A 22,738-nucleotide genomic window follows, 5' to 3' on the forward strand; every position below is an offset into this window, starting at 1 on the left:
TTTAAGTACTGAAAGCCAAATTTTGTTCATTTTCATAGTTTCTTCCTTTCCCATTTCCCTCCTCGAGGGACTTTCCACGTTGCCAATGAAACGGTGAACCTAGGAGGGTGGAGAACTTTTGCAGAATTAAATCAGATTCCTGTAGTTTTCGTCTGTTCATCTGCCTCTGTTCTATAGTCACCATGGACTTGCAGGACAGACAATGCCCTCTAAAAAAGAGGTAAGAGCAAATCTGATATAAGTCCTCGTTTGGAGAAAAGATGCTGGTTCAACAACTCTCTTGGTTGGATATGTTTTTAATTGTGACTCAGAGGCACAGGACAATGGGTCAATTTTCCCTTCCTCTTGGTCAGCCTCAAAAGTTGCTGGGGGTGGGGGGACGTGCTTCCCAAAGGGCACCACAAGGTATCAATAGTTACTGGAATTAAGTTGAAGAGAAGGATGCCCATGATAGGGGTTGAGGCTAGACAACAGGCTTTGGAATGGAAGACGCTGTAGAGGCAGGCAGTAGAGGAGTAAGAGTAAAGTCTGGTTTGGACAGGATCAGATCTGGGGACTTGGATTGGACAGATGGTGTTCTTCGAGGGACCATAACTACCTCAGGATCAGTAGCATGGTTGGAGGAAGACAACCGACACAACTTCTTTGGATTCCCCCCGATGTTTAGTCTTATGCTTCTTTGCAGGCGGATCTGACACTGTTCATTCCAGTTGAGATGAGTATGGATTGGACACACTCAGAATTGTAAGGTCTAAAGTCATGGAACAGACAGACTCAGATAGAATCAGAACTGATAGAGGAACTGAGGAATATTTTGGACAGTTCATGGACTGAGAGTTGGGAAGTTGGATTGGGAGTTTGGGAAGCCGATTGTTGCAAGATGGTTGACAAGATCTTTTGCCATTAAGGCAGAAAATCCTCTCAGAGCTTGCTTTAGGGGTGAATTTCTGCCAAATCCTGCACTTGGAAAAGTTACTGGTCTCACCCAGGCAGATGAGACATGAATCAAGCTCGTCAGAAACAGTCATTTTAGTGCCACAGGTTATATGGTGCCACAGGTTTAGTGCCCCTTGTTAAATGGGGCCTTGGAGACCATCATGGAGACTTGAACTACATTGTTCTAAGGGAACAGACAACCAACTAGTCAGCAAAAGTTGGCTCAGTTAACTCACATTCAAAGCTGTTGAAAAGAGGAGAAAGCTAGGTAGTGAAGACTGCCTCAACTTGGAACACAAAAGCAACAGAGAACTCCCAACAAATGAAGAGGGGATGGACCTATCTGCATGCATTGGTGGCAAGAAGGGAAGGGGGGGGCGGCGTCTTCCTGAATCACATGATGGTTTGGGCGGGAACAGTCTCACAGGGAGGAGAGGGTTCCTGTGTTGCTAAAGGTTAAAAGAATTCTGCCAGATGGGCTGGCCTGCAGTAGTGTAGTCCCCAATGTGGGGCTGCACTGAGACAGCGGATGAACCAATTCTTCTCAGAGAGTGCTCCCAAAGGGTGTATTATACTACATTCAGAGCCCCAAATATATCAGTGGATCCAAGTCATACCTTGCATTTTTCTCACAGTAAGAGAACTACGCCAGCAGTATCTGAGATTATCCACTTACTACAGGTTGTAGCTAAGTTACTGTAACTAGTGGGTACTCTCTGCATTTCTCTTGATCCAAGTTGAATTTTATAGAATTAGATTTCATCCTGTGTTTTTTGCATTGGCTTTTTCATACAAAATCAAGTGACAGCACAGGAGAATCAACTCACTGCATCTGACCAAGTGCAATACATCAAAGCTTATTCTGGAACAAAGTTATGATCCTGCTCAAAATGGCACGACTCCCATTTATCCATGCCCCTTTTCCATCAGTCAAAGTGACTTTCATCGGTGCTGTCTATCAGATCCTCATAGCATAACATTTTTACTTTCAATCAGGATTTCTGGGCAAGGGAAAGGATTCACATGAGAATGATCTCTTAGCCACAATGGGAGACAATATTATTCTTATCTGGTGAATTTAAATTTTAACATATAGGACCCTTTGTACAACAGCACAAATCCTGACAGGTTTAATTCTCTGGGCACCTCACATTTAAGACTCTGCTTCCAAAAAATATTTTTTTAATGTAAGCTTCTTTCCAGTAGCAAGACCTGGGAAACGCAGGTTCAAATCCTATTAATGCCATGAAAACTGGTTGGGTGACCTTGGGCCAGTCATATACTCTCAACCCTGACTAATGTTTGGACAGGAAACCACCAGGGAATACTAGGGTTATGTGGCACAGGAAGGCAAAGGCAAACCACCTCTAAAGGTCGCTTGCCTATGGGGTGGCTGTAAGTTAGCTGTGACTTGCTGGAAACCCCCCCCCCTTTTTTTTCATTTTCAACCTCTTCTGCATTTTACACAAGTCGAGTAGACAAAACTACAAAAACTGAGGTGGAAACATATTTTTAGTTTTATATTTCAGAAGAGCATTATTGGCAGAATTTCCCCCTAAAGATTATTACAAATAAACTGGAAGGGTAACATTATGGAACATGCAACAATTCTTTCCCCTAAGTTACCAATGAAAGCCAGTATGCTGCACCAAATGGTGAATTTGACTTGGCCTTGGAAGACCCATGAACAAGTCTCCAAATTGCTGTGAAGATCACTGTGTTAATTTGTCTCAGCATAGCTCACAGAACTGCTACCAGGATAACATGGGATGGGAGGGCATGTACATTGTCCAGAGCTCTACTGTGGAAATAACCAAGGCATTATACCTGCATGGCAGTGGATTGGACAGGATGGCCCTTGCGGTCTCTCCCAACTCTATTATTCTACTCTATGATTAATACTTTAATGCTTCTCAATTTTCACAATTCAATGTTACTTTTATATTACATTGTTTTTTTGCACACAAAACAATTGTATTTTTACAATCATTTATTACACTTTGATTTAACAATGGGACTTCCAACTGTTATTTGTACCAGTTCTACCTTTCTAAAAGCCTGTTCAGAATCAGGTTGAAGAAGCTTCTCACAAAACTGGACAGTGTCACCTTGTACTGCTATTTTCCCTTATACAATAACTTTTACAGCTTGCTTCTTCACTACACATGCACTGATGAATGTCTTAAAACATTTTTCCACTGACTGCAACGTCCATCACAACAGTCCTAGAAAGTAGGAGTGCTTCTGCAAACAGAGCAGCCGCTGGTTTGGAGTCACATAGTTCACCGTTTCCTGTACATTTAAACCTGCTGCCCCACTGGCACTGACACAGTCCTTCAACCGTAACTTCACTTTTATATATCTAGAGGCTGCACAGGATTGGAGAAGGGGAAAGACAGTCTCTTAACATTCCTACCCTTGACGAGGCATCCCTGGTGACAGGGGCAGAACCCTGGAAGGAAGATAAGTAACAGTAACTTATTATTTGCCCAGGATTTCCTAACCTACCTTCAGTTGTTTCTTAAAAACCTGACAGGCAGCAAGTTCCTCAGTATGTTTATCACACACACACAACAGCAAGCTTCACAATCCTTTCCAGGAAGGCCGAGCATCAACATTGCGGCCCACACATTTTTAATGCCGAGAAGCATTAATTTTAGGTTGCGAAACGAGAAAGAAAAGGGGGGCAAGATGAACTAGGGGGCTATCTGCTTATAAACCTTTCCCTTTTAGACCACTGCACTGAAGCCCACGATACCCAATTCAAGCTGAAGCCTTATAACTAGGCTTGAGTTCTATGCACATTTCTTCATTGCCATGGAAATGAGGGGGAAGGGGCTTTGTTTCTCTTCTAGCAAAAGCAAAACGGAAGCCCGGGGACCCCATAAAGACTGTTCTTTATTCCAGTAGCGGTTTTTGAAGTCACAGGTTATTTCCACACGGTCCAACCGGCCACCTCCAGGGCCAGAGAAAGTCGCAGCTGATAGCCCGGGGCTAAAACGACTGGAGGATTGGGGGAGGCCTCTGCCACGGTAGGATTCCAGAACAGCCGCACCTCTTCGGCTCCCCCAAGGAAACAAGTCAATCCCAACCAGAGGATTTCTGTGTTCGAGGAAAAGAAACACACGCCCGGCGCTGAGCCCCCCCCGCCCCCCGCCATTTTCACGAAGATTACGAAGAACGGAAGGCGGACGGAGAAGAAAACGGCGCTGGTTGAAGCCACAACCCACACGCGGTTCAGCCTTAACCCTGACGAACCCCGCAACCAACGGCCTCCGCCAACCGTTTTCCCTCACGAGCGGTGGGCGGGGCCAAAGCGCCAACGGCCATCCGGAGCGCTCGAGCGATCAAAAAGAAGACTGGAACAGAGAGGGGCGGCACCAGCGCTCAGTTTATCGACCATAGGGGAGAAGAGAAGGGGCGGGGCTACAGCGAACCGGGCGGCTCGCCCATTGGCCCGGCCGGCAGAGACGGACAGGGCAGGTTGAGCCCGGCGCCGCTATTGGCTGGCGTCGGGGAAGTGGGCGTGGCGCGCCGGCCGCGGCAGCCTCCGCGGGTCTGGATGGCGGGTGAGGGCGGATTGGGGCGTCTGTCTCTCTCGGCGGTAGCGGCGGAAGTCTCGCGAGGCGGGATTTGGCGGCAGCGGCTGCTGCTGCTGCCTGCTTGCCTCCCACCCTCCCTCCCGACGAGGCGTTTGTGTGGAAGGGGGAGGAGGCGGCGGCCGAGAAGGAGGAGGAGGAGAAGCAGGGAGACGAAGGGGAGCGAGAGCCGCCCGAGCCCCGCCGGCGTCGGGCAGAGGCGCGGAGCCGAGGCGCAGGCCCGCAGCTGCCGGGGGCTGCCCCTTCCCCCGCCGCCATGGCCTCGGGAGACACGCTGTACATAGCCACGGACGGCTCGGAAATGCCGGCCGAGATCGTGGAGCTGCACGAGATCGAGGTGGAGACCATCCCGGTGGAGACCATCGAGACCACCGTGGTGGGCGGCGAGGACGACGACGACGATGAGGACGACGACGACGAGTGCTGCGACGACTGCGGCCCGCACCACCCGCCCCACCGCCGCCACCACCACCATCACCACCACCACCCGCCCATGATCGCCCTCCAGCCGCTGGTCACCGACGGCGACCCCAGCGGCGGGCCCGGTGGCGGCCCGCTCCATCTGCACCACCACCCGCACCATCAGGAGGTGATCCTGGTGCAGACCCGCGAGGAGGTGGTGGGCGGCGACGACTCGGACGGGCTGCGAGCCGACGACGGCTTCGAGGACCAGATCCTCATCCCCGTGCCTGCCCCGGCCGGCGAGGACGAGTACATCGAGCAGACTTTGGTCACCGTGGCCGCGGCCGGCAGCAAGGGCGGAGGCGGCGGCTCTTCGTCGGGCGGCGGCCGGGTGAAGAAAGGCGGCGGCGGCAAGAAGAGCGGCAAGAAGAGCTACCTGGCGGGCGGCGGAGGGGCCGAGGGGGGCGGCGGCAGGAAATGGGAGCAGAAGCAGGTGCAGATCAAGACCCTCGAGGGGGAGTTCTCGGTCACCATGTGGGCCTCGGGTAAGTGGGGGCCGGCCGGGCGCGGCACGTGGCGGGGAAAAGGGCTCGGCGGGCTCCGCGAGCCCGTTTTGTTTTGAAGGGAGGCCATGTTTGGAGGTGCGCGATGGGCGCCGCCATGTTCGTCTCGCCAGGGCAAGTATGGCGGCTTCCCCCGAAAAGATGGCGGGGTCTAGCGCCGCTCCTTCCCTGATTGCCCGGCTCCCTCCGGCAGGGGGGGGCGGGGAGGGAAGGAAAGGAAGATGGCGGCGGCCCCGCCAAGATGGCGGCTGCGAGGGAGGCGAAGCAGCGCGCGCTCCTCTCCCCCTCCCCCACTCCTCCCTCCTCTCCCCTCCCTGACGCGCTCTGCTGGACTAGGCCGCAATGGCGTAGTTTCTGCAGCAGGGGGAGGAGGGGAAGAGAGGCGGGGCGGGCCTCGGGGTGGCCCCGCACTTCGCTTCCCTCCCCGGCTCCTCCGCTCATTGTGGCCGCGGTTCCCCCACAGGTCGTCTGGGCCGCCTCCCTTCCCACGCGAGCGGGGCAGCGGGTTACTTTTCCTTCTCTCTCCCTCACGCCTTTTAAAAAAATATTCTTCTGAGGGACCTACATCGGCCCTTTCTTCAGGCTCCGAAATATTCCCCTCTCTCCCCCCCCTCGTTTACTATTCGGTGCCTCCCGCCTCCTTCGTTGCCTTCCTATTCCGCCCAGCCTGTTTTTTAACGAGTTACTATCGTAGTGAGGGGGGTTGGTTTTCCAAAAGCGTTCGTTTATAACGATTTAAACTCGTTGTGACGACGTTGTGCGGAATCCAGTGGGGGGTCCGAACTCGCCTTCTCCTTCAGACCCCCTTTAATCTTTACCCCACACTCCGCTGATCCTTCTGGGGGGGGGGGCCAATCCGGTTGTGTAGTGCCTTTTATTTTTTGCTCATGATTTTTAACGGCGTTGTAATGTAGGGAAAGGTCAACTGTTCTGTCCTCACAGTCCCCTTAGTGTTAAGCCTGGCCTGTGTAATTATGCCGGCCTGTGTAATTATTCCAGTCTCAACCGACTGATTTCAGTAGCCGTGGGGTGAACTAAGTTTGCAGGGGAGCATAGGTCTACAGTGGCACCTTAAAGATTTGTTCGTGGTTAGGCTTTAAGGGAGCGTATAGAGAACCAGCGTGGTAAGAGCAGTGGACACTTATCTGAGCCACATTTGCTTCCCCCCCCTCATACACATGAAGCCTGCTGGGTGACCTTGGGCTAGTCACAGTTCTCCCAGAACTGTCTCATCCCCACCTATCTTACAAGACGTCTGTTGTGGGGAGGGGGAAGAAAAGACAATTGTAAGCCGCTTTGAGACTCCCTACAGTTGGGAAAAGTGGGGCATAAATCCAAACTCTTCTTCATACCTAGACATACACTGTAATATTGATGGGCTGGGAAATATAGTAGGGCAAACTGCCACAGTTCACTTTTTGGTTTCTCTCTGTCCATTTACCTGATAATTCCTTGGTGCTTAGATGGTGAAGGGGGCCCAAGACGGGACTAAAATAAGGTGGGTGGGTCACTGACCACACCTCTTCAAGAATTAGTTTGATCCTAGAAACCTGGTCCCTGGCAGCAGATCAGGGAGGGAGACTTGGTTTTTTAAGATGCTGCCTGTGATTCTAGCCTGCCTTTCTACATCACAGCAGGTGCATGTAATTGACTGAGTCTGATAGCATACAGTTCAGTTCCAAATCTCCGTATTTCAGAGGCGATATCACCACAAAAGGGATGTTTTCAGTTGATGCCTGTGTGTGGTTTACAGTTGTATAACATTTGGGTAAAGCTCAGAAGGATTTTAGGGTTTTTTATGCCCTTTCTGTAAATGCCTTCAAATTACATAAAAGTATTAACACTAAGAATTCTTATGTTTCACAAATTTCGGTTTTCTTTTTTGTTGTTGTTGTTGTTCATATTGAATAAATGTGCCTCTTGACCTCAACTGTAAAAATGGGCAAGAACTTGAGTGCTTCCATGTCATAACTAGCATGTTTTCTAAAACCATTATATGGCTCTTTGGATAATTTGGATAAGGTTTGCCAAATTAACTATCATTTTTAGCTCATTGACATGTAGACAACAGGGCATTGATTGTCAAAATGTCATATTTTCTATGATTGGCATTTTAAAGAAATTATTTTTAGAATGTAGTGCTACAATGGAATGGATATTTCTTTCATCTTCCATGTACAAAATCGGGACACCAAGCAATATCGCTTAGTTTATGGTGAAAGCTGCAGTCTCATGCAGACTTGTTTGGCACTATATCCCATCAAACACACTGAGATCTCAAAGCAAAAATGCGTAGTTCTAGACTGTAATATCCAGAACTTTCCAGAAACAAGTGTAACTAGTTACTTAAGGATCATAAGAGCCAAGGGCCTTGGGAGACTGGCAGCTCTGAAGATCTTTTCTTTGTCCAATAGGGAACCCAAAATAAGTGCAATAGTCATTGTCTCCTAAAAGTTTGCAGAGGAGATTCCATTATAAGAGTTTATAGATGTATTGTCAAAGGATCCTCTGAAGATGCCAGCCACAGATACAGGCGAAACGTCCAGACTACTGCAACACGGCCATACAGTTCGAAAACCCCACAGCAGCCCATTTTATAGATATACACTATAACAAGCTTATAGTTAGATTGCTTTTTAAACCACAGTATTCTTTTAAAGAGACATTTTTAAAAGCCTGATTTTATCCACTGCCCAAGGACAGTATCTTTCAGGTCTGTGTAGATGTTCCTGAAATGCATAAAGAAACATTCTCATTTAATCATAGGTGTTATATAACTTCTTCCCAAGTTGAAGTAGAGTTTGGATTTATACCCCACTTTTCTCAACTGTAAGGAGCCTCAGAGCAGCTTACAAACTCATGCCATTCCTCTCCCCACAATCAAGACCTAGTTAGGTGGGTGGGGCTGAGAGAGTTCTGAGAGGACTATGACTAGCCCAGGGTCACCCCAGCAGGCTTCATGGGAGGGAGTGAGAAAACAAGCCAGGGTCCCCATCACTCCTCTTGACCATTGCACAACATTGACTAATGTATTGCAAAACAAGGAAACTTTTACAAAATGATAACACTTTTATTAGTGTTCTGCTTCTTTACAAAATTGTACAGGAAGACTTCAGATATCTCATGGATTTAGAAATAAAACCCAGGGAATATAAATATCTCCAAAATACTGGGGCAAAAATATGACCCCAAAAATCGCAGAGATTTTTGTCTAATCCTTCCCAAATGTCCTGTGGATGACTTAAAAAAACAACAACTCTTTATCCTATTGTATTTATTCTGTGCTTACAAAGAAGCAGTCCAGATACTGTGATGGTCTTGGTGATCCTTTTGGAGCCCAATATAGCTGGGGGGGTGAAGAATGGCTGGGAAAAGCAATTGCAAACTTCCACACAAAAGCGGCTTGTCTATAAAAGCACTGCTTGCAGTGGTACCCCAGGGTTGGATACAACTGAAGGGGAAACTTTACCTTTTTAGCCCAGAGGGCTCTGCTGGGGCAGTTCAACTGCCACGCCACCGCCAGAGGATTTCCAGGCAGTTTGGAGAGGCAGCAAATGCCAAAAAATCCCCAGCTGCCTGAAAGCCCTCCATAGGGTAAAACAGACTCCCTTTTGGGTCTGAGGCCTGTGCTCCCAGCTGTGCCAGCAGCCAGTTTAGGCTGGCACGGCTCTGCAGGACGTAGGTTCTTCTGGGCTTGGTGCCGTGGAGCTCCATGTTACCCACCCACCTCCATGTTTGCCCTCCCCACTGACGTCAGTGCCACTTACACTGCCAGGGTGGACAGATGTGCTGGTGTGACCCCATGCTGGCTCCAAGAGGTGAATCACCCCCCCTCCCCCGCCCCTTGAGCTGCCCTCCATCTAAACTTCATTGTGGCTGCATTTGCTTCTTGACTACTTTAAAGAATCTGCTTACAGGATGTGCTGAATGCATTGTGATGCTCAAAATACCTAATGAATATATCAATACATACATGATGTGGTTGGCAGCCGTGTGTGTGTGTGTGTTTCTTTTAAGGAGCTGTGTCTGAGTGAGGGTTTATGTGACCCAGAAGCAACTGAGCATGCAGATTGGGAGAGCTTGCCAAGAGTCTCAGAGCAAGTACTAGCATGTGGTTAGAGCTTTGGGTTTTCAGGCATCTAGCAAGGTGTTTGTGTATTAACTTGCGTTGCATGTAATGCTGGTGTAAATGAAAAATGCTAGCTGTGGGCTCAGTTCTGTTGTCCAAAATAACACGCTATTTGCTTTACGATTGTCTTGGTTTTCCCCTTCACAATAAAGCTGTTCTTTGCAGGCCGCATAACTAGGCAGTGCCTTAGCAGTGCAGGAAATAAAATCAGGTACTCCATTTATTCCTTACAGTGTCAAAATATATGGAAGCCAAATAGTCTGAAATGTTAACTTAGAAAAGTTCTGATCACACTTTGTGCAAATTGCAGTTATGTTTGCAGTGGAATCTTTACACTGTTCAACAAAATAGCTGCAAAGAAGAAAGTTGAGATTGTTTAATTTAGGTTTTTCAGTTAATTTCAAAGTGTGTTAAATGCTGCTACTTGCTTTCAGGTGCCGAAATAGTTGAACTGGTCAATTTTACTGGTTCTGGTGGGTTTTCCGGGCTGTGTGGCTGTGGTCTGGTGGATCTTGTTCCTAACGTTTCGTCTGCAACTGTGGTTGGCATCTTCAGAGGTGTATCACAGAGGGAAGTCTGTTACACTCTGTGTCCAGAGAGAAGGAAATGTTTGGGGTATATATTGTCCATGTCCCAGGGTGGGGAACCAATCAGTAAGTGTTTGGGTGGAACTTGTTATGCAAAGATGTGGTTGATAGTACAAGATAGAACAAGATCCAACAGACCATGGCCACACAGCCTGGAAAACCCACCAGAACGAGTTGAATCCGGCTGTGAAAGCCTTTGACAATATGTCGGTCAATTTTAGTTTATTATGGATATCAAACATGTCGGTCAATTTTAGTTTATTATGGATATCAAACCTATGCAGTTCCATTGGGTTTTCTGGAATGGAAACCAAGTAGATTGCATTGTTGCACTGTAAGTTCCTCCAATTTCTTTTTCTCACTGCAGCCCCCCATCCCACCCCATTCTGCTCCCAACCTGGACCTATCCATCTGGTAGTCCTGGTGGGTATGACTTCAGTAAGAGCAGCAGGCTGCAGCAGGAACCTTTGCTCTTGCTGGATGAGATATACTCAGGGATGTGTTCAAACTACCCTTCGAAGGCCAGTTTTAATCTGTCCTCCCTTACTCCTGCAGACCACTTCACACACCCCATGCTATTCTTGAGGGCTCTCTCAATACTCTGCACCTGGAAGGAGCAGACAGGAAAGCTCTGTTCCATGAACAAAGTGTAACTCACTGTCCTTTCGATCTAATCCGGTGATAACTCTCCACCTTGCAGAGATCCCCATTTGCAATTAATCCAAAGAGCCACATGACTTATGTATGTTTATTTATTTGCCTTATTTATAGCCTGCCTTTCTCCTCAAGGTGGGAAGTGGGGTGGGGGGGGATCAGCTGTAACCTTTATAATAACCAGAGCGTCTCTGTGCATTTGGAGTTATCTTTCCCCACCAAAACTGAATCATAGTCAGCCCTTGTGTGTCTGGACCAAGAGGAAGGGTTCCCTCTCTGCCTTCTCCCCACTCAGCAGGAGGCACAGCAGGTATGATGAGAGAGTGAAGTTGTAAAAGTGCCAGTGGAAAGGGAAATAAAACCACCTATACCCCACTGTTGCCAGGTTGCTCCCAGCAGCCTCCTGGGTTCGCAGGCTGCAGAAGAAGGATGGGGAGGGTTGTTTGGGGGAGGGTTTCCATTCCTAGCATGGGACTGGCAACTCGGGGAGGCTCCCAACTTGCCTCCCCTCCCCCTGTTGGCAGTTGTTTCCAGATAGGAACCTTCCTGATACCCCTGCTTGGCAATGGCCTCACCCACTTTGCTAGAACAGGGCTGGGACTACTTTAGGAAAGACAGCTCAGGTGATATGTCAAAGAGCCAGGTGTGTTTCCTGAATAACTGAATATCACTGATCTAATCCACAGAATTATCTCCTAAATCAGGGATGGCCAGCCTATGATGCTCCAGATGTTCATGGACTACAGTTCCCAATTGGCCATGCTGGCAGGGGCTGATGGGAATTGTAGTCCATTGAACATCTGGAGGGCCATAGGTTGGCCACTCCATACCTAAATGGTGGGTCACTGACAGTGCAAATGGACACATCTTCACCAGTCCAGTGAATATGAGTCGAGGGGTTTGTGCCACAGAGCGTATAATCCATAGACATTTTAACTAACATTGGAAAATAAAGAAATCTATTTCAGGATCCTGTCTCTTATTTCAGAGAACCTGCTCCACCATTCGCACATTACTGAAGCATCCCTATGGGCTCGCCCAGGTGCAGAAACCATTGCTTGCTTCAAAAATTGTGCAGAGATTCATTGACTCTTCCATTTGGATGAAGTAGTCCTGTATTTAGAGCCTCACCCAAAGGGGAAACCAAGAGGGCTTGTGGGATCGGGGCGCTGGAGCCTTTGCCCTCCCTGGGCGCTTACCCTGGTGGAGAGGTGAAACCACTGGGATGCTGCGCCAGCACCCCTGCTGCCAGTTCAGTGGGGGCGTGGCCAGAGAAGAAGCAGAGATTAGTCTTCCTCTCAGCCATTCACCAGGTTACGCAAGAGATGGGAAATTCGGACAGTCACAAAAGTCTATTCAGCCCCTTAGAGCACAGGTGTCAAACTCATGGCCCTCCAGATGTTATGGACTACATTTCCCATCATCCCCTGCCAGCATCATGCTGGCAGGGGATGATGGGAAATGTAGTCCATAACATCTGGAGGGCCATGAGTTTGACATCTGTGCCTTAGAGGCTTCTTGGTGGCGCAAGTGAGGTTGCTCTTGGCAAGCCCTCCCTGCACCTCTAGGAAGCCTCTCTGGGAGCGGTGGCATGGTTGAGGTGCTGCAGCCACCTGCCTCACCACTTAGATGAGACTGCCCCTCTCATACCTCCTTTTTACCTTGTTTTCTTTATTCCATGGAGGTTTGCCTCTTTTGCCTCATCTTCCCACGGCTGTGCCAAGTCTGTTACATTACTCATTCTTTGAGCAGACTTCCCCTCTATACTCACCAGTTCAAATCCAGCATGTCTGAGTACTTCCTCAACATACATTTCTTTGCCAAGTTTTATATGAATCACAATACTGTCACTTGCTGCACTTTTTTCAGTGCTCTTTTATTAGACTAATTTTTCCCTTTTTGTCTTTCCCCCTTACAAAAATATAAGCCCTCTGGTGGCTTAAGCTGTAATAAATGTTGAATAGTAATGATTGATGTGAGAATAAATGCTCTCTGTTCGAGAGAGAGTACGCCATGAAATCCATCCGAAATCCATAAGGGGAGCTTTTTAAGCATTTGTGGTACCCATGGCTGGTTTACTGAAAAGAATCCTCAGGAGTGGTCCCTCTTTGGCAGTTCCTTTTTAGTCGAGCGTAGTTGTATCTTACGCACAAAGAAAAGCATCTTAAAGTGAAGCAGTCTGAGTGTATTTGCTTTCTCTTTTGCTGGCCACTTCAATTTCGCAGGATAATTTGATATAAGGTTTATTTGTTACACCTGATACAGCTTCCTTCCCCAGAATATCTACTCCACAAACAACTCAAATGGCCTTCTCAGGAAAGGAATCCCATGGCTGTATTGGCCTGGTGAAGCTGTACTTGAGGAATGTGAAGGGTGCCGGGCATGCATTTATTACAGTTTGTTCTTTTTCAAGATAGTACAGTTGAGAATGCTAGAGGGAAGAGTGGTTGGGTTCATTTGGTGGGAGAAATTTCTTGTAGGGCTCATTTTAAAAAAAAAAATTCATTTGCCTTCAGTGGCTTTCCCACGTTTAGTTCAGCACTGGGCAGCCCCATTAATCCCCATTACTTTTAAGCAAACATGTGAAGAATGAGGTGTACCAGAACTCCAGACCTGTTGACCAGAACTTCTTTATATAATTCTTTTGTGCGCCTCCCCGGCTTCCAGATATCGCGTTGCTGTCTTTTCATCGCTCTAAACTCTGCTGTCTTGGTTTGCAGCCTGTGTAAGCCATGTACTCCTACATGGCGACTTAAAGTTATATTAAGCTGCCGCAAAACTAAAATGAATATTGGATTAATTCTAAATGTGACTGGTTCCTTTTTAGCAACCATGACTCTTAAAAATTGGCTGTGTGGGAGAATTGTCAGGGGTGATGCTGTAACATTGGAGAATTTCCCTCCTGGTCAGCAGCCGAAATGTTGAACTTGAAAATCATATTGTAGGCATAAAAGGTTGCCAAGGATGCAAGTAAGATTCTGCTTAATGTATTTAATTTATTTGTGTTCTGCGCAGGGATCTAGTTCAAGATTTTTGTGTTATGCATGCACCCCCAATTGCTTCGGAAATGTAAGAGCTGCAACTAATGTTGTAGTGCTCCGCAATGGGGTGTGTTCTTCCTGGAGTTTAAATCCAAATTCAGGTTGCTCTATTCATTTCAGATGACAAAAAAGACATTGACCACGAGACTGTGGTTGAAGAGCAGATCATCGGAGAGAATTCGCCGCCGGACTACTCGGAGTACATGACGGGAAAGAAGCTGCCACCTGGAGGAATCCCAGGCATTGACCTTTCGGACCCCAAACAGCTGGCTGAATTTGCAAGGTAAGCAGTAAGAAAAGTGTCCTGATAAAAACATCATTTATTTATGCCCATCCATCGGGTAATAAGAAATAGTCTGTTTGGCTGATGAGTTCTGCTTAAACCCCCTCTAGTCTGGTAGAGCGCATCTTGTTTGTGTGAAAGGATACAGGTGCTCTTTCCCTGATAGGAAGTCCCAGATTCCTGGCACACATCCCTCGGATAGCTCTTTTTTCCCCTGTTGTAAACCCTGTCTAGCAATTGCAAATGTTTTACAGGGCCTGTTTGCCCCAGCTTCTATTTTCTCAAGTTGCCGTTCTCTGAAGGCACAGGTAGCACCTTGGGTTGAAAAGCCTGAAAACAATGTAGAGCTGTCTCTTTGTGATTCTGTCTCCATGCTACTCAGGTGTCCCCAGTCCCAAAATTCTCAATGGGCCTCATTAGGCTATCACATACTGGGTCCTATTTTTGCATATTCCCAGACAGACTCGAGTTGCTGGAAATGAAATGACAAATGAAACAATGGCCTTTACCCATTTAGATTTCCTAGTGCTCAATTTCACAGCAATATTTTATGAGTGCCTTCCTTTGACAAACGCCCCATTTCAATGGGTCATTCATCTAGCAGGAACACCTGTGTTTCAGGCAGAATTCCGCCATCAACCAGGATTGTCAACACCGATTTCTCACAGCCGTGTCTCCCATCCAGCCTCCCTGGCTGGTCTCCCACCTTTCCTCCTGTAGCTTGGTTTCCTGCCCCTCCTGACCTGGATTTATTCTCTCGCAGCTTCCTGCCTCCATTCATTCCCCTTCTGATCAACAATTCACAGGTCTCAGTGTCAATTTCCTTTGAACCACCCCTCTCCCCTGGCCTTCACTTCCCTCCTTCCCTCAATCTGTTTCTATCTCTCGCCCCTTCCTCTAGCTTTTTGCCTCTGACTTCCAGTCTGTGGTTTTCCCTGCACGCCAAGGCCTCTTCCCAATGTGCAGTAGTTCACAGTTCCAGCCAAATGGATAGCTTCTCCTTTACTTTCCAAAGCTGCATTGTGTACTGCTTAGGTTGTGAATGGCTGAACATTCTGTGCCTCCTTGCAGTTCAGCCAGGCAGAGTCGTCATTGCCACAAGCACAGTATAAGGCTGCTGGGTCTGGGCATGGAGCTTGATGATGACAGAAGGACAGATCTGAGGCTGATAAGTTCGTTTGCTTGACTGATCAATGTTGTTTGCTTTCTCTCGTAAGAATGAAGCCAAGAAAAATAAAAGAAGATGATGCACCGAGAACGATAGCCTGTCCTCACAAAGTAAGTAAAATGATTGGTGTGGTGCTGTCATTACAGGAGAAATCAGGAGAGCTCGTGGTACTTTCAGTCTTCTTAGTTAATTTGAGCTCCATTTTAAATGTCATCAACAAGCAATTGTCTGCTGTTTTCTCAGTGGCCTCAGTTTAGCGTATTTTTTAAAGTTGAGAAGCATCTTTCTAATTTTGGGGTTTTTTTAGCACAAGTGATCTTTTCAGAGCAAAGCTTTGATTTTAAAAAAAGGTGTATGAGTTTCCGTTATGGACTGTGAGACATATCAGTGGGAGTCTCTTTTCCTTCTCTGAAAAATGAAGGATCCAAAGTCTCCTTCCATTGTGCAAGAAGGATTTTTGCCTATATATAATTTCCCTTGATTCCCACTTTATCTCCCCACGGGATGCCTTAATCCTGTTCCTATGGATCTACCCTAGTTGAGGGACACAGAAAACTGTATTAGGAGATGGGAAAATTCCCTTTGGCAACTGCCACTCATCTTGCAATGTTTAGGATGTTGCCCAAAGGCTTGGCAACTGTCGGTGAGTTTGGCCTTGTTCTGCCAGCGGTGCCTCATGGGATTTGGTTGTCCTTCCTCTGTGCTGTGCTTTATTTTCCTCGGCTAATGAAGAAAGGGACATGGTGCGAATAGGTGATTTCTCATAACCACGCAATTGCGATTCATGCCTTGGGACTTCCTGATGACTAAAAGAACATGTTCACGTTCCTTTCAAGGGCTGCACGAAGATGTTCAGGGATAACTCGGCCATGAGGAAGCATCTGCACACTCACTGACCACTTCAGCACATGTTTATGCTAGAATGCGCGGCAAAGCTCTTTGTGAGAAGTTTCCCAAAGCTAAAGAGGCATCAGCTAGTTCATACTGGAGAGAAACCCTTTCAGGTAACTTTTTTTCACAGTGTTCTGTCTGGCAGTCCATACTTCAACTTAAATAAAGACTACGCTCCTTAGGACACCCCAGCTTTGCCAGATAAACAGAATTCATAATCTCTATCATTCTGTCAGCATGGGTCACCGATTGGCTGCTGGTAGGGGCTGATGGGAATTGTAGTTCCTGAACATCTGGAGAGCCGCAGGTTCCCTACCCCTGTTATAGATGATCAGGCTGTGATTTTTGAGATAAGAAAAGCACCCACTGTTAAGATTTTTTTAGAAAAACAGTGCTTAGGTAACACATACCAGCTGGAAAAGATCGTGACTGGTAGGATCTCAGAACCTTCTCATAGCCTTGTTTCATTGGAACTATCACTGATGACTCTGGAAGAAGTGTAAGGTTGGATCGAACCCCACAAACCTCTTCCTTACTTCAGTAGCTTGGTGTAAAACAATCTATAGTATTCCTCAAATGGAACCATTCTGATAAAATACAAACTGGGCTCTTTCCATTAGTAACATGCAGATTAGGGGGAAGCAGATTTCTGTTCACTAAAGTTATTCCTGAGTAAATGCTAGAAATGTGGTTGCGTGGTGGTTAACTGCCCTCTCCTAACTCATGGCTCAAAACATTGTGGATCCTGGCTGCATTTCTGCACATTTCATCATAGTTGATGACTTTTTTCATTGTCGAAGGCTTTCAATGCCTAGAATCAATTTTGTAGTTAGATTGAAGTTGTAGGCGAGTATTTTCTTTTCCTCGATAAGCTTGCCAGATCTGTGGCTGGCATCTGCAGAGGAATCCTCTGAAGATGCCAGCCACAGATGCAGGCGAAACGTCAGGAGAGAATGCTGCTAGAACACGGCCATACAGCCCGGAAACATTTTTTAATTGTTGGGGCAGTTGATGTAGATTGAGAGCAATGTTTTAATTTTTTTAGAATTGCTTTTTCCTTTTTGGACATGCTGCATTTTCCCACTACAGGCCAGGCTGCAGAGGTTTTGTAGGTGCTGGATGTTTTTCTCTGATAAGTCACATTGTTTAGTTTGCTAGAACAGGATGTATGAACTAGACAATAGCATAAACAAATTGTATATTGGTTTTTTGTTTTCTCTGAGGTTCTTAGAATGTGCTTGTATGAAAACTGTCTCCTCTTCTATAAGTGGTACAGTACACAGAAATCAGGGCAGTGGAGAATATTCTCTTTGCAATCCTGCTTTTTTTTAAGTTTGTTTTTTAAAAGCTGATATTTTTCTGGAGAAGCTCCCAGGCAGGGTCCTAACTGACAAAATACCCAGATCAGTGAGAGGTGACAGGTACTTGATGAAAGTTAGGTATGTTGGGAACTTTTACAAAGAAATTCCCTTCAAATGCCCTGCTGAGCCTTTTCTTCCTTCTTTAGGCACATTGTTTTAGTTTCTGCCCATATTGCTCATTCCCTATCCTGTTGTAACATTTTTTGTCCAAAAATTCCATGTTTCTACAAAGCAGCTATTTGTAAATGAATAAAGTCTGTTTAAAGTAGAGAACACTTGACTGTAATTAATTCGGGTATCTGTAGGGTATATTTCCTACAGAGGTGAGGTGAGGTGCTTGAAGGACATGCAGTCCTTGAAGGAGCAGCAGTGGCATAGTGGTTAAGAGCAGGTGTACTCTAATCTGGAGGAACCGGGTTTGATTCCCGGCTCTGCATCTTGAGCTGTGGAGGCTTATCTGGGGAATTCAGATTAGCCTGTGTGCTCCAACACATGCCAACTGGGTGACCTTGGGCTAGTCACAGCTCTACGGAACTCTCTCAGCCCCACCTACCTCACAGGGTGTTTGTTGTGAGGGGGGAAGGGAAAGGAGTTTGTAAGCCCTTTTGAGTTTCCTTTGGAGAGAAAGGGGAGGTATGAATCAAACTCTTCTTTTTATAGGTACCTGTGATAACTGGGTTACTACATCCTAGTGAGGTGACTGACTGTTGGTAATTTATGTTAAGAATTGTAGGAATAATTTGGCCTGAATACTAAAAAGGCAGAACCAGGCAGAACCTTAAAAAACCTCCAATTTGTATTGCTTTGCTGAAACTGCAAACGCGGAGATTGTCAAGCAGTTGATTTGGCAATAACATATATGTATTACAGCTGGCTAGCTGGCTGGGTCACCAGTTATATAAAGCAGCTAAAGATGTAGAGTGAAAATCAATCTTCTGTGGACTTTAGAACTTGTAGATGACCGGAGTAGATGTCAGATGCAAGCACAGATCAGCAAGTGACAAAGATCAGCCTTGTACCTTCCCCCAAAGTACAAGGAGTGAGGGGTGTTGCTAAGGTGGCCATACTCAAAAGAGAGGTTGAACATCCAGGAATTCTGCAGCCCTTTGACCATGCTGACCATAAGTATATTGAAATCCTTGATTAACTGCAGTTTTTTTACATAATTCATTGCAGTTCTGTTTTTGTGTAGGAACTGCCCCCCTCCCCCGAACATTGCCAGTCAGAAGCAACCTTAAATAAAAGCACTAATGTTATAGAACTGACAGCACGACTTCACAACAACTCCTAAATGTATAGCACAGTGGGGCCATTTCTGCCCAACAATTGGGATGTGTTTGTGGGTAAATAGTTCTGCCATATGATTTTGTTCTGCTGTCAGCAGTGGTTTTGCCCAGAGCTAGAAGACATCTTGGTAGCAGAAGGGTCTCTTGCATTAGATGGAGGCTGCTTGAACTGAGGGAAATCTCTGATGAGGACTGAATGGACAGTGGCTGGAAATGGAGCTGCTGCACTCATGGAAATAGCTGCTGGTCATCTGCATATAGTGTAGCTTGCACACAGATAGACTAGTGTGACCCTGTACACAAGAGTCAGTTTTCCAGGTGTGAATTGATCCTGGTCTCACCTGTGAGATCCTACATTCACCTGTGAGATCCTAATTTGACCCTGCAAATATAATCTCTCAGTTGACACGTATAAATCTGTTAAATGAGACAAAGTTCTTTATAGTAAGTATTTGTTTTCAGTTGGGACTTTAATAAACCTCCAACTTCTTGTGTGCTGGGACTGAAAAAGCAGAGATTATCAAGGAATTGATTTGGCTGTAATATGCACGTATATATTTATTCAGGTTTCCAGCATAGTTCCTTATTGCAAGCATTTGTTAGTTGTGTTGCTAACAGCCTGTCCTTTTCATTCAACAGTGCACATTCGAAGGATGCGGCAAACGCTTTTCACTGGACTTCAATTTACGTACACATGTGCGAATTCATACTGGAGACAGGCCCTATGTGTGCCCTTTCGATGGCTGCAATAAGAAGTTTGCTCAGTCGACTAACCTGAAATCTCACATCTTAACACACGCGAAGGCCAAAAATAACCAGTGAAACTGCGGTGGGAAAGGTCTCGAACTCAAAGCATCTTACCTTACAGGAGAATGATTGGGAATAAATAAGCCTCCCCTTTATATATTGTTTCTAGGAAAGAATTTAAAAAGAAAAAAAACCTGACACGCCTAAAGGACTTGTTTTTTGATAAAGTAGCAAAAATAAACTGTTGAGACTTCTTTGCTACCGTGCGCAATTTTGCTCTGTAATTGGTTTCGAGAGCGTGGTGTTTTTTAAAGCGTGGCCCCACCTGGAGGAGGCAGACAGTTCATGGACTTGCATCAGAGACAGTTCTTTTTACAACAGTGCTAAAATTGGACTTTTCACATTCTTATAAATATGAAGCTCACCTGTTGCTTACAATTTTTTAATTTTGTATTTTCTAAGTGTGCATATTGTACACTTTTTGGGGATATGCTTAGTAATGCTATGTGTGATTTTTTTCTGGAGGTTGATAACTTTGCTTGCAGTAGATTTTCTTTAAAAGAATGGGCAGTTACATGCATACTTCAAAAGTATTTTCCTGTAAAGAGAAAAAAAAAGTTATATAGGTTTTGTTTGCTCTTTAATTTTTTTTGGTTGTATTCTTTGATGTTAACACATTTTGTATAATTGTATCGTATAGCTGTAATGAAATCATGTAGTATCAAATATTAGATGTGATTTAATAGTGTTAATCAACCTAAAACCCATTTTAGTCACTTTTTTTGGGAAAAAATACTGCCGGATGCCGATGTTCCGTGTACTTTCTCTTTGCCTGTTCAGTTAAGGAAAGTGGTGCTCAGTTGTAGAATGTATTGTACAGGCACTGACCCTTTTAACAACACCTGATGTGTACATCCCCTGTAATAGAGTGGGCAACAATAAAACCGTGGTCCTGAAGAAAGAATATGGCAGAAAAGTATCTGTAAGCACAGCCTATTTTCTTCTGTTGTCCAGAACAAATTATAGTTCTTTAACCTCCCAGGAAATTGGAAGCTTAAATAAAACACGAGTTACATTTATATTTTGCTTTTTGCATTTAATCACAAGCATTAGCGGTAGCATTTAAAAATCAGCAGTGTGCAGGCGTGATGGCTGCATCTTGGCAAATGCTATGGAACCTCTTTCCCGCTAAGGAGAGTGCTGAACACTGGGGCATCGGCAGCAAAGTTTGAGCTTTCGCTTTCTGCCACCAACAAATTAATGGAGCAACCCAGCAGCTCAGTAAGCTCTTGTTGCTCTTTTCTGGCAAGGCAAAGTAGCCATCCTTCTTTCCCCCCACCCTTCCCCCAATTAGTGCTACAGGTGGAGACTTTGGCATGTGAACGATGAATTCAAAATGTTCTTTGGATGGTTGTAGTCATTCCTCTCTGGTTCGTAATACAGAGCCATGCTGTAATAGAAAGTTTATTTTAATGTATTGAAGTCTGAAAGCCATCAGCTTAAAGTGTCTAAAGTACAGCTGATTCCTGTGCAGTGGATTGAATTTTGCTGCCTCAGTGGGCATGTATGAATCCTGCCCTTTACACTGATTTCTTTGTATTGGTCACCTGTGCCTGCCTAAAGATCTGGGCTAAGACTAAGGAGACTAAGAATTCTGACAGGTATAAAAGGTTTTGCCTAATTGATTTATGGCATGTGAAAGGTTACTTTACCCCATACCCTGATCTTATTCAATTGTTCTTTCTTACTAAGCAGTAACTCACTCATGTACTTTCAAGTAGGTTTGCAATCAAGAGGGAATCCTTTTTTAAAAAGCTAATTTCCCCCTCCCCTACCTATTTCCCTGTACTCCTTTTCTTCCCTTGTATGGCTTTTTAGACTGTGAGCCTGAGGGCAGGGTCCATCTGATTTCATTCATGTAAGCCACTATGGGAAGGTTATCCTGAGGAAAGCAGGTATAACAAATAAATTGAAAACTGAAATGGTCAGGCAGCTGAATTGTGCTCTTGGTATTATATGCTGCAATTTTTTTTATGGTCCTGCAAACCTATAGCATACGCACAGACTTGGCTGTAGGTAAGAAACGTACAATGCATGTTGTGGGTTTTTTTGCCATGCTGAAGCTGCTATTAACATCTAGCGTGCAAAAAGGATAGCTTAGAGGCGGAAAGTTATTCCTCAGACTACTGCAGGGGCCTTACTGAGCCAAGTAAAGTGATTTACGCTTACTGTTCTTTGGTGATGCATGTAAACGGATTGAATATCTTCCAGTCGGTGAATCAGCCGCCCTTTAGTGTGTAATGACTTCAACTCAAGAATGTTTATTCCCAGCTATGCTTCATTTGTTTGTTTCTTTGCTGCATGGCAGCGTTTGGTTGCACTGGTAATTGTGCACGGTTTGTCTGGAGTGTAACATCAGGTGCTTTGTAAAACGAATGGGTTTATGTCTTTTCTGTACTGCACAGCTAACGGTCTAAGTTAAGTGGTTGATTTTATTTGAAAGCGGCTTCTGCACTCGTCAAATGTAAGACAATTAATTTTCTCTTCAGGAAATGGGAAGGGGGCGTGACCACAGAATGTTAAAGTTGGGCTCATTGTTTTTTTTGTCAGTATTGCTGTCTTGGTGCTGTGCTTCCCTCAAGAATACCACCCCCAGAACAGTCATATTCCACCAGCCTTAAAATTTCTTTAGTACATTTTTATCCCCATTCCTCCAAAGAACTTTGGGTGGTGCACATTCTGCCCTGTGTTTCACCCTCATAACCCTGTGAAGTAGGCTGAGGAAAGTGTCTGGCCCAAGTCAAAGTGCTGTCAGTTGGACTTGCAGCCCAATCCAGAGCACCCCCTCCTTTGCCTAAGGGTTTTTCTCCTAAGGGTGCAGGAAGCTCAAAAAAAGCCCCCCCCCCCCCAGCCTTGTAGGAGATACACCATGAAAAACATGGCACATCTATGATGGCTGCTGTGCTGGTGGACGGGCAGTGGTAGCCCACAAAGGTCGATTCCAGCCCCCAGAATGGCCCCCTGCTACACAGGTACAGATTTGTGTGCTGGTGATTCTAGATTAGGTCAACGGCTTCCGGGTTGGGCACCC

At 45.9% G+C, this 22,738-nt stretch overlaps 1 protein-coding gene across 1 annotated transcript; it reads left to right on the plus strand.

Moving 5' to 3' along the window:
* The first annotated feature begins 4,474 nt into the window (after positions 1–4,474).
* Positions 4,475–21,635, plus strand: YY1 (YY1 transcription factor). Its single transcript, XM_048485389.1, is given in 5 exon segments — positions 4,475–5,482; positions 14,032–14,194; positions 15,412–15,472; positions 16,199–16,366; positions 19,540–21,635. Coding segments are annotated over 5 exon segments (1,266 nt in total). The 5' UTR covers positions 4,475–4,791; the 3' UTR covers positions 19,723–21,635.
* The last annotated feature ends 1,103 nt before the right edge of the window (positions 21,636–22,738 follow it).

Source organism: Sphaerodactylus townsendi, linkage group LG02 (genome assembly GCF_021028975.2).
Source record: "Sphaerodactylus townsendi isolate TG3544 linkage group LG02, MPM_Stown_v2.3, whole genome shotgun sequence".
In the NCBI taxonomy this organism is placed as follows: domain Eukaryota; kingdom Metazoa; phylum Chordata; class Lepidosauria; order Squamata; family Sphaerodactylidae; genus Sphaerodactylus; species Sphaerodactylus townsendi.